This window comes from Clarias gariepinus, chromosome 4 (genome assembly GCF_024256425.1).
Source record: "Clarias gariepinus isolate MV-2021 ecotype Netherlands chromosome 4, CGAR_prim_01v2, whole genome shotgun sequence".
Lineage (NCBI taxonomy): Eukaryota > Metazoa > Chordata > Actinopteri > Siluriformes > Clariidae > Clarias > Clarias gariepinus.
In genome coordinates this window covers 5188943-5210267 of record NC_071103.1, presented here as the reverse complement: position 1 = coordinate 5210267, position 21325 = coordinate 5188943, and the positions used below count along the sequence as shown (strand labels likewise).

At 43.9% G+C, this 21325-nt stretch overlaps 1 protein-coding gene across 1 annotated transcript; it reads right to left on the bottom strand.

Annotated features, from left to right (window-relative positions):
- Positions 1 to 19534: 19534 nt before the first annotated feature.
- Positions 19535 to 21104, bottom strand: LOC128520582 (C-C chemokine receptor type 5-like). The gene is made up of 2 exons (XM_053494889.1): positions 21035 to 21104; positions 19535 to 20579 (listed from the first exon to the last, which is right to left on the bottom strand). Exons 1-2 carry the CDS (start codon positions 21057 to 21059, stop codon positions 19597 to 19599), a joined length of 1008 nt encoding a protein of 335 aa, XP_053350864.1. The 5' UTR covers positions 21060 to 21104; the 3' UTR covers positions 19535 to 19596.
- Between the last annotated feature and the right edge of the window lie 221 nt (positions 21105 to 21325).

Sequence of the window (21325 nt, the reverse complement as noted above, 5' to 3'; positions counted from 1 at the left end):
AGGTGACCGTAAGGAGGCCGCGTGCGAGGAGCTGGCAACCCGCGTGCGGAGCGCCTCCGAGCCACTGGGGGCGTTCGCCATGGACCTGAGGTCTCTCGCGCGCAGAGGCTACCCGGAGTTCGGGTCCGTCCAGCAGGAGGAGCTAGCGCGCCGTGCGTTCCTGCGGGGAATCCGGCCGTGGCGGCTGCGCGAGCACATCCGGTTAGCGGCATCGGCTTCCTTGGCTGAGGCGCTGCGCGAGGCTGAGCGCGCCGAACCCATCATGGCAGAACGCCACGGCGAAAGAGCCGAGCGACCTCCCGTGACTCAGGGCCGCTCGGTAGGTGAACCTAGCCGGGGACAGGGCAACCCGTCGCGGCTAGGCCCCGACCCAGCTTCCGAGATTCCGCGACGTCGCCGAGGCCAGGGACCGCCGGATTACCGCTGCAGTGTTCTCAGGCCTGAGGACAACGTACCCCAGCAGCCGTTAAAACTAGCTTCGGGGGGCGCCGAGGTGAAGCCGGCTCCCACAGCCTTCTTTGTTTCCCCAACTACCGGGTTCAACCTCCGGTCAGGACGTGCAGGAAATCGCTCGGGGGTCTACGTTAACTGTGGCCTGGACAACGTTTCGCTGCGGGCGCTCGTGGACACTGGCTCCACAGTTTCGCTGCTGCGCTGGGGAGCACTAGGACAAGGCGATCGCGGTTGTATGCTGCCGGCCCCAGCCGTGAGCATTCGCACCGTGTCGGGGAGCTATCTAGAGATACGGGCCTGTCGCACAGTGCGCATACAAGTAGGTGCAATCATTCTTTTTCATCCATTCTTGGTGGCCGACATTGAGGATGATTGTATCTTGGGGTTGGATATTTTGGAAAGGTGGGGTGCAGTACTTAATCTCGTTGACGGAACGTTGCATGGTAGCTTCGGGTTAGCCAGGTTGCTAGTGCCCAAAGCGCAGCCGGACATGTTAGTGGAGCACACCAGGGGGGCGGAACTTCCGGCGGGCGCGCCATGTAAACATCCGGTAGCAGACCGAACGAGAATAATGGCCGAGCTTATGCAGCGTAGCAGCGTAGGGCTCAGTCAGACACAGGCCGACACCGTGAAATCCCTGCTACACGAGTTCGCAGACATTTTCGCGGTTGATGAGAGCGAGTGCACACATACCAACTTGGTGCAGCACACGATTGATACGGGTAACACAGCGCCTGTTCGGCTACATCCGAGACGCCTCCCATTAGCTAAACGAGCTATCGCCGAGCAGAAGCTGCGCAAGATGGCCGACTCGGGCGTCATAGAGCCAGCGTCCGGACCGTGGTCTTCACCCGTTGTGCTCGTGCGTAAAAAGGACGAATCGTGGCGGTTTTGTGTGGACTACCGGCGGTTAAACGAGGTAACGCGTAAAGATTCTTATCCGTTACCGCGGATAGATGACGCGCTGGAGCATGTTGCGGGCTCGTCGTGGTTTAGCTCGTTGGATTTGCGTAGCGGGTATTGGCAAGTAGAGCTCGCCCCGGAAGCACGACCAAAAACCGCGTTCTCGATCGGCCAAGGGCTATGGCAATTCCGGCGCATGCCGTTCGGCCTCTGTAACGCGCCAGCGACGTTCGAACGGTTGATGGAGAAAGTGTTGACGGATATTCCTCGCAACCGTTGCGTCGTTTACCTGGACGATTTATTGGTGCACGGCAAGGAGTTTGAGCTCGCGCTAGCTAACTTGCGTGAAGTATTTTCGGCTATCCGGCGGGCGAATTTGTGGCTCAACCCCAAAAAGTGCCAGCTGTTGCGGCAGAGACGGGTTTCCTAGGACACGTAATTAGTGCTAGAGGTATTGCCACCGATCCAGCAAAAAATGCGGCAGTGCAGAATTGACCTGAACCGCTAAATGTGTCACAACTGCGCACCTTCCTCGGGTTAGCCTCTTACTATCGCCGGTTCGTGAAGGATTTTGCCACGATCGCCAGTCCGCTGCACGGCCTCACGAAAAAGAATCAGCCGTTCCGCTGGGACAGGGCGCACGCGCATGCTTTCACTCGGTTACGGGAAGCTCTGGTCACGTCGCCCGTTCTCGGATACCCTGACGCGTCTCGTATGTTTATCCTTGACACGGACGCGAGCGATGTAGGGCTGGGGGCTGTCCTGTCTCAGGTGTCCGAGGGTAAAGAGCGTGTTATCGCCTACTTCAGCCGCGCATTGTCTGGACCTGAGAAAAATTACTGCGTCACGCGGCGCGAGCTGTTAGCGGTCGTCGCGGCCCTAAAACATTTTAGGCCGTATTTATACGGGCAATCCTTCTCGCTGCGGACCGATCACGCTTCGCTGGTGTGGCTACTTAGTTTTAAAGAGCCCGAGGGGCAGTTGGCGCGCTGGTTAGAGCGGTTGCAGGACTACGATTTTACCGTCCAGCACCGAGCTGGAAAACTGCATGGTAACGCAGACGCGTTATCCCGCCGGCCGCGTAGCAAAGAGCATTGTCGGCACTGCGAGCGGGTTGAAGAGCGCGTGCGTGGTCGCGACATCGAACACTCCCCGACCCCCGTGAATCGGAACATTCTCCCTGCGCAGTACTTCGGAGTCTCCGTCAGTAATCCGCCGTCCGAGCCAGCGTGCAGCCGAGTTACCGCGTTGCCTAAAGCATCGCCTGTAGTCGTTCCGCCTGTGCTCCAGATGGACTGTGATCAGCTAACTGCCCAGCAGGAGAAGGATCCGGCGCTGCAGCGGGTGCTGGGGTGGGTTAACGCGGGCCGGAGACCGGATTATGCCGCGGTTGCTCACCTGGGGCCCGAGGAAAAAGCTCTCCACTCGCAGTTCAACCGACTAGTGTTGCGGGGAGGTTTACTCTACCGTCACTGGGAACAACCGTGCGGCGCTGGAGAATCTTTTCAGCTGCTGGTACCGCGGAATCTGCGGTCACGAGTGTTGGGAATGGTACACGGGCATGCGGGTGCGGGACACTTCGGAGTCACTAAAACGCTGCGGCGGTTGCGCGCTCGCTTCTACTGGCCGGGCTGCCACACGGATAGTGAACTCTTCGTGCACAGATGCGACATCTGCACGGCAAAGAAGGGACCTACCCAGCGCTCGCGGGCACCTCTGCAAGACTTTCGGGTGGGGGCACCCATGGAGCGTATGGGCGTGGACATTCTTGGGCCGTTTCCTATCTCCGATCGCGGGAACCGGTATGTGCTGGTGGCCATGGATTATTTCACCAAGTGGCCGGAGGCGTTTGCTGTCCCTGACCAGAGCGCTTCCACCACAGCTCGAGTGCTGGTGGATGAGGTGTTCTGCCGATTCGGCGCCCCGGAGCAGTTGCACAGCGATCAGGGGCGTAACTTCGAGGCGGAGGTGTTTGCGGCGGTGTGCAAGCGCCTCGGGGTGGAAAAGACCCGCACCACGCCCCTTCATCCGCAGAGTGACGGCCTCGTGGAACGCTTCAATCGCACGCTCACCACCCAACTCGCCGTGCTTACCAGCGACCGTCAAAAGGATTGGGACGAACATTTGCCTCTCGTGCTTTGGGCTTATCGCACAGCGGTGCAGGAGTCCTCACAGCTCACGCCAGCTGCGTTAATGTTCGGTCGCGAGTTGCGCACGCCCGTGGACCTTGTGTTCGGGCCTCCTCCACAAGTGGATTTACCCGCAAAGCCGGGGATGGATTACTTTTGTGCTTTAAAAGACAAACTGTTTCGTGTCCACGAGCTGGCGCGTAGACACTTGGCGAACGCCAGGGTGAAGCAGCGCCGCTTGTATGATACTCACAGCCGGGGGCGAGACTTTGCTGCTGGGGAGCAGGTTTGGGTGTATTCCCCCGGAAGGAAAAGGGGGCTCTCGCCTAAGCTTATGTCGCACTGGGTGGGCCCCTGCACGGTCGTTGCTCAGCTGTCCGACGTAGTCTACCGGGTGCGGTTGACGGGGCGGTCGCGAGTGGTCGTGCTCCACCGGGACCGGCTCGCTCCCTACCAGCCCCACGTCAGCAAGACATCGAGCTCTGTGGAGGCCAGTCCGCCTCAGGAAGAGGGCTGCGCCCCGCCTTCCCCCGCAAAAAGACTCCGGCGTTCACAACGCCAGCGCCGACCACCGTCACGCCTGCTAGACTGATTTCGCCATGGTGACCGGGGACGATCGCGGCTCGGGTGGGGGCAGTGTGGCGTGGGTGGGGTTTGAGTAATAACCATCATGCTTTGCGGGAGGGACTGTTATGTGTTCACCGTGTTGGGGAAATGTGTCTGGGGTAGTGGCTTCGGCCAGGGTGTGTGTGTGAATCAGAAGTGTGTCTTGTTGATTGTTTGTGTGACTTTAGTGCGATGGAAAATAAAGTACTCCCAGCCATTTGCATTGGGCAGCAAGGAAGCTCACTCGTCTCTCCACGCTCATTGGTAGCTGTGAGAAACGCTACAATATTATTACTATTATAATTAACCCTAGGCACGTGACAGCCGTCGAGACGATTAATACAAATCCCCAAAATGAATATTTTATGGCACATTTATTTTGCAGGGGTTTTTCAATGTACAAATAAATTATTTATCACAAATTACACTAAATAAATATTGTTTGTGGTGAAAAATTACAGGAAATTATTTTTATTATAAAATAAGCAATATAAAAATATACATGTGGTATATGAAAAAATATATACTTTATATATTTTGCCCCCTATACAACCTTTTTTTATATTGCTTACTTTATAATTAAATTCATTTGTTATAATTTGTAAACCATAAACCTATGAATTTAGGTGGGCAATCCGTGGCCTAGGTCGGGGGCATTTTAGACCATAACACAGTAGCGTACTGTATGTAGTGAGCATAATAACATCAATGGATACATTTGTTACATGGACCACAAATAAGCAGGTGATTCAGCCCTATCAGCCCAATCAACCAAAAATCCAGCCGAAAGGAAAACATGATGAAGCCTATGTTGCGCTTGGATTCATGATGGGGATGGTGGGGGCAGAGGAGAGACCTTTGTGTGTTTTGTGTCTTAAACCGCTGGCAGCAGACAGCATGAGACAAAGTAGGAAGACACTTATCAACAACACACCCCAGTCACGTTAATAAGCCACTTAACTTTTTTGAAAGAAAGATCTAGATAAGTGACAAAGTAAGCCGGTTATACCAATTGCACGTGTATTTTATCTGTTTTGAACTTGGTGTTATTTTATCTTACTGGTTTAGAAATTGATTTTTCAATAAATAGTACACTTGGCCGTTTTCGTTATCATTTTGTTGACAGGTGGGCCTTGAAAATTCGCCCACCCCCTTAAGTGGGGAATGACAGAAAATGTTTGAGAACCACTGATCTAAGGTATAGCGAAATGTCTACTCTAAATATTCAGTCGCCTGATCGAGTTCTGTGATCTAATCGAAGTTGGGAACTCTGGGAGATTACTGATAAAACTCTGTTTGGTAGTTGAAGTGAATGTACAGTAGTTGATCAATTGGAATGGTTATTACCGTCGCGCTCACCGCCGCGTAAAAACGTCAGCGGCCAAAATAAATCAGTTGCATTTCAAAGTCATTCGTAAAATGGCCGCCAGGTGGCGCAAAGTGACATTTTCGCTCGTTGCCGTAAATACAACAGTGACCGTTATACAGCGTATCTCTGTATCGGTTTATTGTTATTTAAGTTCTGAATTATTTCAGGTACTTTAAACACATTGTTGGGTTGCTCATGTTGGCTCATATGAGATGTAGTTTACAAATGAACACCTGGTTGGGTTATTTTGACCCAACAACTGGTTTATTCATTATTCTTTCCTTTCTCCAAATATCAGCCTGCAGAATGTTTGAAATATTACTGTTATTGTGTCACCGGTGTAGTTTTAAGAGTTGTTTAGGCAGGAATGCGTGTGTATACAGCTCAAAACCTCCATCAGTTATTAAAGATAGCGGCTATTTAGAAAACATGCCCAGTGATTTCTGAGCTTCAGGAAATCTCCCGGCGCTCTGCGCATAACACCGGGCCAACTCATGTAGGAAATAATTTATAAACGGTTTTTTTACTTATAATATTTGTTAATTTAATTTAAATGAGGTTTGGGCTCAGGACTTCGACTCGGCATCGTGATTCTCCTCTTTACTTTACTACATAGTTTTAATCAGCGCTCAGCCGCATGCATGGAGTTTTCCAGAGCACACCGGCAGAAGTAGACTAATGATTATGAACGCGTCGGGAAAACAGCAAGCAGACTGACTCTGACCATTTAAAAAAACGTTTGCGTTCATTTTCTGACGCGCTCAAGTTCACCAAAAACAATACAGAGCAGCGCAGCTTACAACACTTACAAAATCACAACACTTACAAAATCACAACGTTTTTTCGTTATTGTGAGTGCGCTTAAATAAAAGTTGAGTCTTATAAAGGCATGTAGTCTTATATAGTTTTATTATATAGTTTTTGCACATTAATCTGACACAGTTTTTTCAGCCTGTCACGGCGTGCGCCCAAATCAATATCGCTCCTCGCTCACTAGTTAGGCGGCCTCCCCTTCAGACATGCGAAGCAGCGGGACCGCAGAATTACACATGACTGGTGAGCTATCGTTGCTATCGTTGCCCGGGCTTGCACCCCGCGCTATAAAATACTCGGGGTTTGTTGGGCTACAGTGGATTTTACTACGCGCTGTGTATGCAGCGCGCGTGCAACAACGCGGAAGTGCGGCATGCAAGCAGGGCAAATGGAACGCGCCCCGTGGACTTCAAAGGAGCGAGAGGTGGGAGGGGGGCGGTACGGCCATCCGCGGAGAGCAGAGTCAGCGCGAGCAGACGGATGCCCATTGCACTCATACCGCGTAGTAAAATCCACTGTAACCCAACAAACCCCAATCATCACCAGCCGTGCCTTATTCCGTCATGTCATGTGGGCATTATAAGCTTTGTATTGAAAACTTCTAACTAAAAAGTGGCAGCTGGCACGCCTAAAAATAGACGCAGGTTATTTTTTTAATAGTCTAAATAAAAACCCTCCGCTTTAATTTCCTATAGTCTAACCAGCGCTCAACCGCACGCATAGTTTTCCCGAGCGCGAGGAATTTTTTTGTGCTAAATAATGTTTATGCAGTATAAGAATTCCTATTAATCCTGGGTTGTTCTTTTAGTGTCACTATAGTGCTTTAAAATGCCAGACAACATTCAAATACAAATTATTCACCCTCCCCAGGTGTGAATCGGCTGTTCTCACCTATACATTCAGAGAAACTGAAATGCACTTCTCCCCACTTTAAAAACCTCTTGAATCTGAGGCTGACTTTCAGTGATTTCAATTTGTGTAATTTTAATCTCCTGGACTCTAGATTCTAAAGTTGACATTGTTACCTTTTTTAATCATTGGAATGGAAAAACTTGTTTTTTTCCTTATGATAGCATAAATTGCATTGTTTTTAATCAGTCTATACACAATAATATTCTTTGGTATTTTTTTTTTTTTTTTTTAAACGGGTATGGGGGCTATCTTGGTTCAATAATCTCCGTGCCTGGTTTAGGTTTAGTATTCAGTGCGCATCTGTTATATTACAACTATCATAACACTCAAATACCTTTTATTGGGGGTTAAGTGACTGATGTGCCTAACATTTTTCAGCTGAGCCTTTGTTTCACTGAAAACGACCGCGACACCCCCTCTCTCTCTCACACACACACACACACACACACAGAGCCGACCAAATCATTAGCACGTCCCTCCCCCAAACAGCACAGACATTTACTTTCTATCCATTTACTTACACCTGAACTGAGTTGTTTGAGTAACATGGGTCGAACCCGTTACAAATCATAACAGTCTACTGCATTTCATTCTTATAATAACGCAAAAACACAAGCGGGGCTAAAAGACCGACATCTGCGGACGCAGTAGAACGTCCTAACACTGTTTTAATTTTATGGTAATTTATTTCAGTTAATAAATCTACTATAAATTTAAAGAACACAAGAAATAAGATGACACAAATCCATACACGCTTTTTTTCTAATTACAAGTGATAAAATCAAAAGGCTCACTGTGTTAACATTTATTGTGCTTAAATTTGATCCTAATAAGATTTGATTTAATTTGAATTTTAGAACAGTGGCAGCTGGAACACCTAAAACAGATGCAGGATTATTTTTTTATAATCTAAATAAAAATGCTTTTTTAAACGTGGGCTATTGTTATTTACATGCAATATTTGTTAATTTAATTTAAATGGGGTTTGGTCTCCGGAATGTTGAGCATCAGGATCCTCTTCTTTACTTTCCTACGTAAAATCAGCGCTTAATCGCACACATTAAGTTTTGTAAATTCGTTTAATGTTTAATAGTAAATAATGACCCCCGTTGCGCTGTACCACCGCTCGGAAAACCTTATGAAATACAAGTTTAGGACAATTATGATGATCTGCCACGGCGTGCGCGTGTGATGGGTGTACGCCCAAATCTACTATAACTACTCCCTCACTCCGTAGGCTCCCTGAATAGGCAGCAAAGGGGACGGGGCCGCCTATTTGTGCCGGCTGGCGATAATTAACGTTAATATGATCTCGGGCTTGCTCCGCATTATAAAAGCAAGGCGCGGAGATTTGTCTGAGGTCTGGGAAGTACGTGATGTAATGGAGAATATAAAAAAAAAAAAAGCATGTCAGTGGGGAGATGTGACGCGCCCCGGGGACTTTAAACAAGGACACTAGAATTCCGCCCTTTGATCTCCGCGCTGAGGACAGCCCGAGAAAGAGCTGCGCGAGCTCCCGCGGCATCTACAGTCCCGCACCGTGCCCGCCCTCGCAGGCCCGCTGCCGAAGAGGAAAAGTGTGGTTAGGTTTTTGCGTCAGCGAGGACTCGCGCCGGCCATCGACAGCGGGAGAAGCGCCGTCACGAGGGAGCGTGCAGGAGCGCTGCCTCCGCGTGCTCAGTTCTGCCACTCGCACCAACACTTAGCATCAGCTGTGTGCCCGCATGCCAGTGTGCACAGCCCCCGGAACTGCAAATGCACAACCTTTATCCCTTTCTTTCCATTCTCCCTCCTTCAACACTTTCCTTCCCCATTTTACCTAAATAAATTACCCTTTTCCCGTAAGACCTCGCCTCGTGTCCGTGCTTTATGGTGCCGCCCGTGCAACATGGGTCGAACCCGTTTACAGATCATAACAGTCTACTGCATTTCATTCTTATAATAACGCACAAACACAAGCGGGGCTGAATGATCAACATCAGCTGACGCAGTAGAACGTCCTGACAATGTTATAATTTTTATGGTCATTTATTTTAGTTAATAAATCTACTATAAATTTAAAGAACACAAGATATAAGACGACACAAAATCCTACACGCGTTTTTTTCTAATTACACGTGATAAAATTTAAAGGCTCACTGTGTTAACATTTATTTTGTTTAAATTTGATCCTAATAAGATTTAATTTAAATTCTACATTTGTATCGTCATTTTAGTTCTGTGATTATAAATTTGTTTAACTACAATGTTTTACTTGATTTTATCCGCTACTACGTGCAGTTCTAAAACTCTGTGTCTCATTAATCCAGCAGAGAATGAACTAAGGCATGAGGCGTCAGCCTGTAGTTATATAGCGCCACTCAACGGTAAAAGCCAGCAAACGCACAAAGCCAAACGGTACCGCCGAGCGCGGCGACGGTAGGACCTACAGTCCGATTGATTAACCACTGTATGTTTCATACGGTAGCGCGGCGGTGTGCGTACATTATTACTGTGACACACTTGAATTGAGACAAGATAGTGATCTGAGATAACTTCAGATAGTGGAATTGTGAATACATTTCTTATACTTAATCCGAATAATATTATTAAATCTAAAGTGTGACCTGCTTTATGAGTGGGTCCTACTACACACTGATTTACTCCTACCGAGTCCAGTATGGACATAAATGCTGTTCTCAGAGGGTCTTCTGGATTTTCAAAATGAATATTAAAATCTCCAGCAATTAACACTTTGTCTACAGAAACGACTAGGTTTGAGAGGAAATCTGCAAATTCACTAAGAAATTCAGAGTACGGCCCTGGAGGTCTGTAAAAGACAATTAGCGGAATTGACTGAGCTGACTTAATATAGTTAATACACTTATGTTACTTTAAAGAATTCCAAATGAATTAAATTTGTGTCCGTGTTTTTGTACAATAGTCAAATTATCATTGTGAATAACTGCAACGCCTCCTCCTCTACCAGTTAACCGAGGCTGGTGTATGTAGCTGTATCCAGGAGAACTAGCTTCATTTAGAGCTACATACTCGTCCTGTTTAATCCAGGAGTCTGTTGAACAAAGTATATCAAATTCCTGATCCATGATAATTTCATTATCCATAACTGTTTTAGATGCGAGAGATCTAATATTTAACAGTCCTAGCTTCAGATCAGAGGTGCCGGCTGAGCATTCAGTATGATCTGAGTTTGTGGTCTTTATGTTAACTAAATTACTAAAACAGACTTTCTGAATCTTTCTAAATTTGTTTTTAGCTTGGGGAACAGACACAGTCTCAATATGATGAACCCTGAGTGACGACTCTATGCAGCTAGCAGACGGTTGATTTAGCCTGTCTGTCTGCTCCCTGGCCTGGGCTCTGGATTGTCACCGATTAACTGGGCCTCTTCTGAGACTATGAGCTATACTGCAAGAAATGAGAGCAGCACCTTCCCGAGTGGGATGGACACCGTCCCGCCCTAACAGGCCAGTTTTGCCCTCAAAGGTCTTCCAATTATCAATGAAGCCCACATTGTTTTCGGAGCACCACCTGGACATCCAGTGGTTCAGCGACCATAACCTGCTGTAAGTTTTGTCACCACGTCTCATTTGGATGGGACCAGAGCATATTACGTCATCGGACATCGCCTTCGCTAATTTAAACACCTCTATAAAGTTATTCTTACTAACCTCTGACTGACGAAGGCGTATATCGTTAGCTCCAGCATGTACCACTATCTTGGAGAACCTGTGCTGTCCGAGAGCCCTAAGATTACCTGCTATGTCCGGTGCTCTGGCTCCCGGGATACACCTAACCACTGCTGCTGGCGCCCCTAAAGGCCTGGCTAATGTCACATGTCTCATTATAGAGTCTCCTACAGTATAACCAGAGCTCTTTCAGGTTTCTCAGTGGGTGCATTACTGAGGAGAACAAACCTGTTGGACACGTGAAGCGCAGAAGAGGTGTGAAGAAAAGCTGTGCTCCGGTGGTTCAGCTTTGGCTGAACGAGTATGCCGCCGAGTCGTCACCCATTTGCCCCGCTGTGAGGGCTCTAATGCCGGAGTCGGGGGCTGGTTATCTCCGCCTGTGGCACCCAGACTGTCCGCTACAGGAATAACGCTGCTCTCACACTCTCTAACCCTCTCTAAAGTCTGGATGCGCTCCTCTAACGCTGATATCTTCCCAGGCAGAGTGCTCACTAACACACACCTATCACAAATAAAATTACCACTAACGACGGAGAAAGAATGTCTAAACATCCTGCACTCTACACACTGAACGAGCTGAATATTAGACATGATATCATACCTGAGTCGGAGTTTAGCTGTTTGGAGTTGAAATCCGTTTGTTGTTTTTAAACAAAGAAACTTGCACGTTCTCCTAAAAGCGCAGAAAAAGGCGAAGCCAAATAGTATAAAGATATTGTTAGAATTATTTTATCTATAAAGGAGTTATTTCTACTCTCTTGCTCTCTTCCTCATAGATCTGATATTAACGTGTTAAATCTTTCCTGTTGCTATCTTCCTGTCTCCTCTTGCATCTGCTCCTTAAAGTGTGAACCTTCCCATTCTCTCTTCATGTCTCTCTCCCCCTCTCTCTCTCTCTCCCCCTCTGTCTCCTTCCCCCTCTCCCCCTAACTCGAGCCAACATCTTGTGATCTGTCTCTGGACGGACACCTCTCTATCTTCCTTTCCTTTGATTCTTCAGGATCTCACCAGGACATTTACAATGGTTCATGTTCTTTGTAGTAACATATGTCTATGGCACAGGCGTTTGGTCAAACATATAAAAACCCCATCTTTTGCTGTTAATAAACAGAGACCTTTCTGACAGACAACGTGTGTGTGTGTGTGTTTGACTGAGTCTCTCCTGGCGCCAGAGAAGCTTACCGAAGCACAGCGGACAGACCGAGCAACTCGCCTCTCCTACTACGTAACTTTAGAAAAACTTTACAGATATAAAAACTAGTTGCTTTTAATATTATTATTGTATAAATGAAAACGTTATGTAATTTAAACGCTAATACAAATGCAAAACTTTCATGGCAACGATACAAAAACAGGAAGCTACGTTACCAACAGGAAGCTACGTGAAAGTTGATAGTAACTAACCACAGTTCCCAGGCCCAACATGGTCATATTGTCTTGTTTCAAGGAGCTCAAACAATCTTTATTATACACTGCCCGGCCAAAAAAAAAAAAGTTGCACTCCAAGATTTTATTGGCTACTAGCAATTCTTGTTGTTGATTCTTTATGTTACTAAAACCACTCTTTTACAAATCTTGGAATATACCTGGTCCATCAGAGAATTTAAATCTGTGATAACCAGAAGCATCCCCAGATCATAACACTGCCTCCAGAGGCTTGTACATTGGCCAATATGTGTGATGGATACATCTCTTCATGCATTCCCCTCTTACCCTGATGCACCCATCACTCTGAAATAGGGTTAATCTGGACTTATCAGAACAGACAAACTTTTTCCATCAATCCAAAGTCCAATCTTTATGCGTCCAAGAAAACTTTAATTCAATTTCAATTCAATTTTGTTTATATTTACGTAAGGTGTAATAATATTGAAAGAATAAAATTATAATTTAAGATTCCTGTGCCCTGAGAACAGAACCCTCACTGTGCTTCCTTATGCCTTATGTGGTAACACCTTCTATATTCTGTATCCACGCGAATATACATTCAAATGTTCAAATGGCTCTTGTCCGCAAGAGCACTTTTGTTTAATCAGGATGTATTTAACAATACAAGCTAATGTATTTTCTCTCTTCGGTTTGTCTTTGGCTCTCTCTATGACTGACGTGTTAATGACTGGTTCTTTTAATATTTGGGACACAGCAACGCTTTAAATGTGCTCTCTTTGCTTCGAATAAATCTTCTGACATCATGCCTGCGTGTGTGTGTGTGTGTGTGTGTGTGTGTGTGTGGGTTCGTTTGTCTCTCCTGGTTGATCTGGCCTGGACCGGTAAGTGTATCAAAGGTGTGGTTGATACAACAAGCAATAACTCTTCTTCTCTTAGCTCAAAACTTATCTCTGACACCCTTCTTCCTTTTAAACCTAACAATTTGGAGGCTCAATCTGGTCTTTCCTCTCATAGGAAAAAGTAAGTGTTTATTTTTCTCTTTCTGATTTTTTTCCTTGTTCAGGGAAGATTGTGTTCTCATGAGATTTGTTTAAAAAAAAAAGTTTAAACAACTTCAACAAATTCACATTATGTTTTCCAAAGTTATGTTCACCGTAATTAATTCTAATCATGTTGTCTAAGAGGTTTTGTTTAAAGAAACATCTGCTGTGTTTTAAATTAAAAAGCTTTGTTGTGGTATCAGTTCCGCCGTTTAATAGAACCGTTGTTAATTTTTTAACTAAATTTGTTCTGCATCTCAAGTCGAGCTTTAAATAAGTCATTAATTCATCTGGTAAAAACAACTGGAATAGGTATGACAGTTGCATCTCCAGGGTTCGGGTTCGATTCCCGGCCAGGTTCGATTCCCGGCCAGGTTCGATTCCCGTCTCTGTGTGCAGATAGTTTGCATGATCTCCCTGTGCTTGGTGGGTTTCAGTCCAAAGACATAGAGGTTTGGTTAATTGCATTCCCAAAATTGGTCATAGTGTTTGAATGAGTGTGTAAGTGTGTGTATGTGTGTGTGCCCTGCGATAAATTGGCACCCTGCCCAGGGTGTACTCCACCTTGTGCCCTAAGTCTCCTGGGATGGGCTCCAGGTCCCCCCTGACGCTGAATACAGGATAAAGAGATATAGATAATAAGTGAGTGAATGAGTGATGATGGTTGCAGGAGTTTATGACAAGCATGTGTTACGTCTCGCAGTATTTTCGGGCATTTCGCACATATTTTGGTGCCTTTCTTTCAGGTCTTGGGATTGGACATCGCACCTGTCAATCATGGTTTCCAGTGCGACCACGATTCCCATGGGAACCAATAAGGCTGCCCTAGCCGAGTATAGGAACCCGGAAGTGACGCAGCCAGCGGCGCGGCTTTTTGTTTCATTCATATAGATTGTTGTTATGGTGACGCTATACTTCCGGTATTTTTGAATGTTGTCATAGTGATTTGTAAATGGTGTGTGTGCGTTACGCTAATCTTTCTACATGTATTGTTTCGTCCTGACTACGCCCAGCACACGTTCTTGAACGTTTCTCCATTCGCGGTGTCAAGTCCAGGTTAGTATGCCCTAGGGTGTACATAAACAGCACGTAGAGTTAAACTTTGTTTAGACTTTTTCACTTTGTTTATTAGTTTAGATTGTCTGCTGCACATAAGATAGAAGGTGTTTTGTTTTATTTATTTATTTGATTTAAGCTCTACATATTTTGTATATATTTTCTGTAAATAATTTTTCTTTCACTACTCATACTATTGGTTTCCACTGTGTGTTTTGGTGCTTTAAAATTACTAAAGTTTGCTAAAACTCAGTCAAGATATTATCCTTTTTTTATTATTTTTTTTTTTTTTATGTCAGCTTCCTATCTCCCTTAGACAAGAGCAAAGTAACAACTAAATAGGAAACCGTAACACATGCAAACTACTCTGTTAATTACAACACCTCTTTTCTTAGTGAAATAGAAGCATAAAGCTTCTGTTGCCAACTAACTAGGTCATCAACTTACCCAAAGCAACCTGCTTCAACGGTTGCTATGGGTTACTAGACACACTTGCTATAAATGGGTGCTATAAATCAGTGGTTCCCTTTCAAAGGCTACACTCTATGCTGCGTGAAAACGCTATGGGAACATCCTGTCATGTTGCTGGTTGTGAAGCATGTGTGTATCAAACAAATTTTGGCTTATATAACCTCGGTCTCCTTAGACCACTCCCAGTCCCTCACCGCCCTTGGTCACACATTGCCGTTGACTTTGTCACTGGACTATCCAACACCAATAACGACACTTGCATCCTTACTATCGTCAACCTCTTTCCCAAAGCTGCACACTTCGAGCCGGTCCCTGGACTTCCTTCCGCCAAAGAGACGGCTGAGTAACTTATTCTTCACATTTTTTCGCCTGCATGGTCTCCCCACAGACATTGTCTCAGATCGAGGTCCACAATTCACAGCAAAATTTTGGAAAGCTTTTTGCAAACTCATTGGAGCCACCCCAAGTCTATCCTCAGGCTATCGTCCACAGACAAACGGCCAAACAGAAAGAATGATTAAAGAGTTGGAAGCTACTCTTCAGTGCATGACTTCTCAAAACCCAATCTCTTGGAGCAAGTTTCTCCCATGGGTCGAATATGCCCACAACTCTCTCCCTACTTCCTCAACGGGCTTGTCCCCGTTCCACTGCTGCCTGGGCTATCAGCCACCCTTGTTTCCTTCTCAGGAGGAGGTAACAGTTTCTTCTGCCCAGCTTTTTGTTCGCCGTTATAAAAGAACCTGGCTACAAGCCAGAAACCAACTGTCCAGTCCGTCAAAAATTATAAGAAACAAGCAGACCGACGTCGCTTCGCAGTCCCAAGGTATCACATCGGCAAGAGAGTCATGTTATCCACAAGTGATGTTCCTATAAAGACAATCTCTCGTAAGCTACAGTATCACCCAGTATTTACCCAGTACTTACTTACCATAACTAAGATTATCAATCCCTCTTCTGGAAGATTAGCTTTGCCTTCCACCATGCGTCGCATCCACCCAACTTTTCACGTATCCCAAATCAAACGTCTGATTTTCAATCCGCTATGGATTCGTGTGTATCTTGACCAAGTGTTTTTGTGTAACGGCTTCCGCTTATCGCCCATCGCTTCGGATTTGTTAGACCTGATATTTGCTTCATGGACAACGATTCACACTTTACCCCTCGACTTTGCTATCGTCTACCGCTTCGGATTTGTTTAATCTGTTTTTGATTGCTCTCACGGATACCAATTCACGCCTCGCCCCTCGACTGCGCTATTGTTTATCACTTCTGGATTCCACACACTTCGAGACACCAGCAGGTGAAAAGACTCTCTCTCTGCTCTTCTCAATCTCTGACCCGTGCGGATCTAAATCCACTTCTGTTTTTTCCACTGCATAACGGCACCCAGCAGCCAACATCCACGTCAAGGCTAACTGTAGGATCTTGCTTCATTAAAACATGAGAGCCTTACTTCAGGGTTACACCTCTATCATCCATGCCCATTACAGTCCAATTACAGTCAATAATTACAGTATTACAGTGATAAAGTAACAAGCACTATCCATCCTATCGCCTGCACTTTCATTATTAAAGTTTTTTTAAGAGTGTCATTCCATAGTGGTGTCTGCTCATGGGTCCTATCAGCCTGCATCACCTCACTTAGCCCTGTGACAGGTCCAAGTCTAGAAATGGCTCCCCTAACATTAATTTTCACAGGATGTTTCAGCTTGAGTTTAAAAAACAATTGTCTTTCTGTTTTACGACATGACATTGTGGCAAAGCGATCCAAAGCCACCGTAGTTTCATCAGTGAAAATGACATCGTGAAATTTTTCCTCTTCATTGATCCATGTTTGAGCTCGCTGGAGACCCATCTCATTTTTGTTGCGGATCATGGGACAATGCAAAGTTTTCCTATATCTCCAACCAAGTTTTTGCCTGATTCTTCAAATTGATCTCTCACTGATGTCCACTCTATTGTCACACCACAGTTTTTTTTTTTTACAGAGCTTGCAACCATTAAGTCCTTTGTCTATGGCTGCGACAACGGCTCTGTAAAATAAGGGCATAACATTAATTTAAATGTTTGACATTTAAAGCCTAACAAACACATGACAGTTTATAATTTGAGACAGTACAATATAAGAAAGTTACTTATCGAATAATTTTGCGAGGATTGTAATAATTTTGTCTGATGTCTGTTCTTTATAATGTCTTCTGATGATGCTTAATGTTACATCTACACCAACAGATTTCAGATGGCGGTGTATTTCATGACTGGAACTTCCAGCAAACTTCATTGTCCTGAGGTCTTGAGAATAAGGCTTACTGATCTTGGTCATTTTGAAATGCCTCTAATGTACCTGTAGATGGACTGTATTTATCCAGGCTATGTATGTTATGGTGACGTGGAAAGTGAGAATGGGTTGTTTCCCCTAGATTCCCCTATTCATTAAAATGTTATTTTACTCTGTAGTACTAAAGTATTTACTAAATGTTGCTGATAAATATTTAAAATTATAATTAAAAAAATAGCTGTCCATCTTTTTTAAGTTTATCTTTTCGGTTTATTATACACCTCTGCACCACTTATTATAATAAATAGCTTTAAATTATAATAAAAGTACCCTAGCAAAAATACACTCACACACATTATATATATATATATATATATATAACTTTAATTTAATTCTTAAATCCTTGTGTACTGGTGTTTATGCTGTAATTTAAAATGATTCAAAATGAGCAAAATAAAAAGAATCTCTAAGTAAGTAAGCATAATCATGAATAATGAATAATCACAGAGTCTTTTAATGACAGTAAACACAAAAGTATAAGTAAAAACTTAAACAAAAGGAAAAAATCAAACTCAAACAATACTTAACTTTGTGCTAACAGGGGCTCTCTGGCAGAACACAGGCAGAAGGACGAAACATGGGAAAGAACACAAACTACGCGTGGAGCTGAGACTGGACACAACTAAACGGGAGACGCACAGTAGAGAAAGACGGGAGACAGGAGAGAGACGGGACTAGGGCTAAAGACATGGCAATCAGCTAGGCATGGCTTTTAGCTAAACATGGTTAAGCTGTACTTAACCATGGCAGTCAGCTACACATTCACCTAGATGTCTTCAGCCTTAACATGCACTAAGCTACACTTACCTAAAAGCTTAACACACACTAGGGAATTGGGGCACAGAAACACAGACGGAGGATACCCAGTGGCTAGGCTAGGGGACACTCAAATGCTAGGCTCACTGGGACACTAGGAAGGCAGGAAACGCAGAATAGCTAGAGACACAAAAGGGCTATGGCTAGAAGCATGCTAGTTAGATTAACCTAGATTTTAGCTACACACACCTAGCTACTTACCTGGCTCTAGCTAAACACACAAGAAACAGGAGGACAAAACCACAATACTCACATACACATATGACATGGCTGAATCAGCTCCACACACACAGAACATCTACAGAAAACATTGCCAAACTGAGAGCCCAAGTCAACACAACTTAAATCAAAATATAAACTAAACAAAGAACAAAACAAACCAAAACAAAATGCTCACACAAATGACAGTGGTTAAACCAAAAATGCTCGACCCAGTTTTCCAGACTAAACAGCTATTTATAGTTAGATTAATGGCTACCTCGGCTCAGGTGTGCCCTCGCATCACCTGACCGAGGTGCCTTCTGGGAAACTGAGTCAGCCAACAAAAACTACAACTTAAAAACAGCGACCTCTGGTGGTGGTCCCTTACATTTTGCAGTAAATTGGTCTGCAGTACTTCAGGCCTCTTCTTAAATTTGTGGAAATTTCAAATTTCTTCTGGGTTTTAGATTCAAAAATTTACATTGAGTGATCATACCTGATGTGACTTTAAATCTCGTGACCATCGAGCTAGAGAAACAAATATATCTGGATGTAACAGGATCAGATGGCAGACCAAGGGCAGATAGATTTTCTGTTGGTTTGTTTAAAAGGTTGATTCCGCTCAACGTTTACCAGAACTGGGCCGGTTTGATGAACTATGATGGTTCCAGGGGGAAAAACCCACTGACCTCCAATCTGTCTCAAGCAATTTCCGATGCTGTTGCTAGGTTGCTACAGATTTAATAAAACTGTATTTTATTTAATTTTTAATAATGCTTTCAGGACATTGTTGTCCATATGTTTTATTTATATGGAACATAGTAACCCTAAACACAAACACAAGGACAAATAAAGGAATGTACAAAACATTAACAACTTTACTGGTTCAAATAAATAAAGAGTTCCTGCATTATGTTTAAAGACATCCTTAATTTACTTTTTTTTTCTAATTATATGTCCACAAATACTTTGACAACATACACTTATCAACTTATTAACATACACCTAACAATTATCAAGAATTGCATTTTATTTGAATGTTCATACTGTATGAATGTCACATATAAGACGCGCGTGGACACACACAATCTCTTTGTGCACACACACAATCTCTCCGCATGAAACCGGTCTGAACTTTACAAACAGGCATTTTGCGGGGAAAAACGTGCATTCTTAATGGCCACATCTGTATAATATGAAGTACTGTATGCATTAAAAAAGACAATACACATTCATCAGCATTTTGCAGACAAAAAGCAGTGAATCTAACTAAAGAATTAAAGAGTTATTGAATTTTTGAAAACTGTAATAGGTTTTTACTTGTTTGTTTTTTGATAGCATAATTTTACTTGTATATTTAATATACTGTATATATAATATTACTTTTTATTTTGTATTTGTGCTGGAAATTTTAGGAGTGTGTGGGTACATAGTTCCCCCTTTCTGCACACTCATTTTCATTTTTTATGCACCGGTCAAAGCAAAGAGGAAACCATTCCTGTAGAAGCTTTAGAAACAAATTCCTGAATTTATTCCCCACAAAGGCATAGATTATGGGGTTCAGGCAGCAGTGAGTAAATGCTAGGGTTTCCACCCACTGCATAGCCATGTCCAGGTGCTCTTGACAGGTGTTCATGAAGCCGAAGTGTTGCAGGAACTTCAGGAAAATGACAATGTTGTAGGGAGTCCAGAAGAGGAAGAAAACACACACCAAGACAACCATAATCCTGACAGCTTTGTGTTTCTTTTGAGACTTCATGGTCATTAAAATAAGGATGATACGAGAATAGCAGAACACCATCACTGAGAGAGGTATGATCAAGCCAAGGATGTTTAGCTCAATGTAAGAGACTAGTTTCCATGCTGATATTTCCCATTTACTTAAGTCGTTATTTACTTGGGAGAAAATAATGGTTGGTAAAGAAACTCCCAAGCTGAGTGACCACACAAACAGCGCCAGGGCTACACTAGCTCTGACAGATAAGTGCTTGGAAAACATGTGAACAATGACAATGTAACGTTCCACAGTCATGAGGATCATAAAAAAGAGGCTTCCATAGAATCCCAGCAGGTAGAGCGCTGTCACTGCGTGGTACATGAAGCTCCCAAAGATCCACTCCATGACTGCAGCATAGTGAGCCCAGAAAGGCAATGAGATCAGGAAGAGGAGGTCTGAAAGGGCCAGGTTGAAGAGGCACAGATCTGACATGTTGGATGTTTTGCGGTATTTGACCAGGACACACACCACAAGGGCATTACCAATAAAGCCCACAATGAAGATTATGCTGTAGAGTGTGGGGAGGAAGACTCGTCTGAAGTCATTTAGTTTGTCATTGTTAGGCTGGTATTTGGTGCCATCTATGTTTTCATAGTTGGAATAGTTCATGACAGTTTCTGAGGAAAAAGTACAGAAATTAAAGATTTATGTTAAAAGTAAATTTCTAAATGAATATGCATCTTCTGTGGCATCAACACAATAGAAGAAGAAAATTATTTTTTACTTAATTTATTTTTGTACCTTTTTGTTGAACATTTTAAAATAAAAAAGTAAATTAACATATATAAATATTTAACTTATGCTTTTAAAATAATTGTCTCATGAGTTAAGTTGAAATGTTTTATATTATATAATTGGTATATGTGTGGACCTTATATTAAAGTGGTGCAAAAGTGGTAGAGATTCAGTAATAAAATTTTATCTAAAAAAAAAACAGTCACAGTAATCACTATTGCATTTTTGCACTGTTTCAGTTTTTATTCAATGTTCTATAAATGTAAACTTGACTAACTGCAGTAATGACAATTTATTAATATTAAAGTGAAAATGCAAGTTCAGAAAGTTCACCTACCGTTTAATTTGTTGGAGGTATTCATTGCGATTTTTCCTAAATCCAAGAGTGATTGTGAAAGAAGACTGTGTGTAATATGAGAAATGCTTTGATGTTATCTGAAGCAGCTCATACACTTCCAAGTTAGTCTTATCTGAAAGGAGGCGCAAATATTTATAAGGGATGTTCAAGTCATACAGGGTCTTTTGTTTGTACAGACTATAGTCATCAGAGTAAAAACACTTTTTATTTCTTTACTAGCTTCAGTATCTATTATTCATGATTAAAGAATTAAAGAGTTAAAGCTGAAAA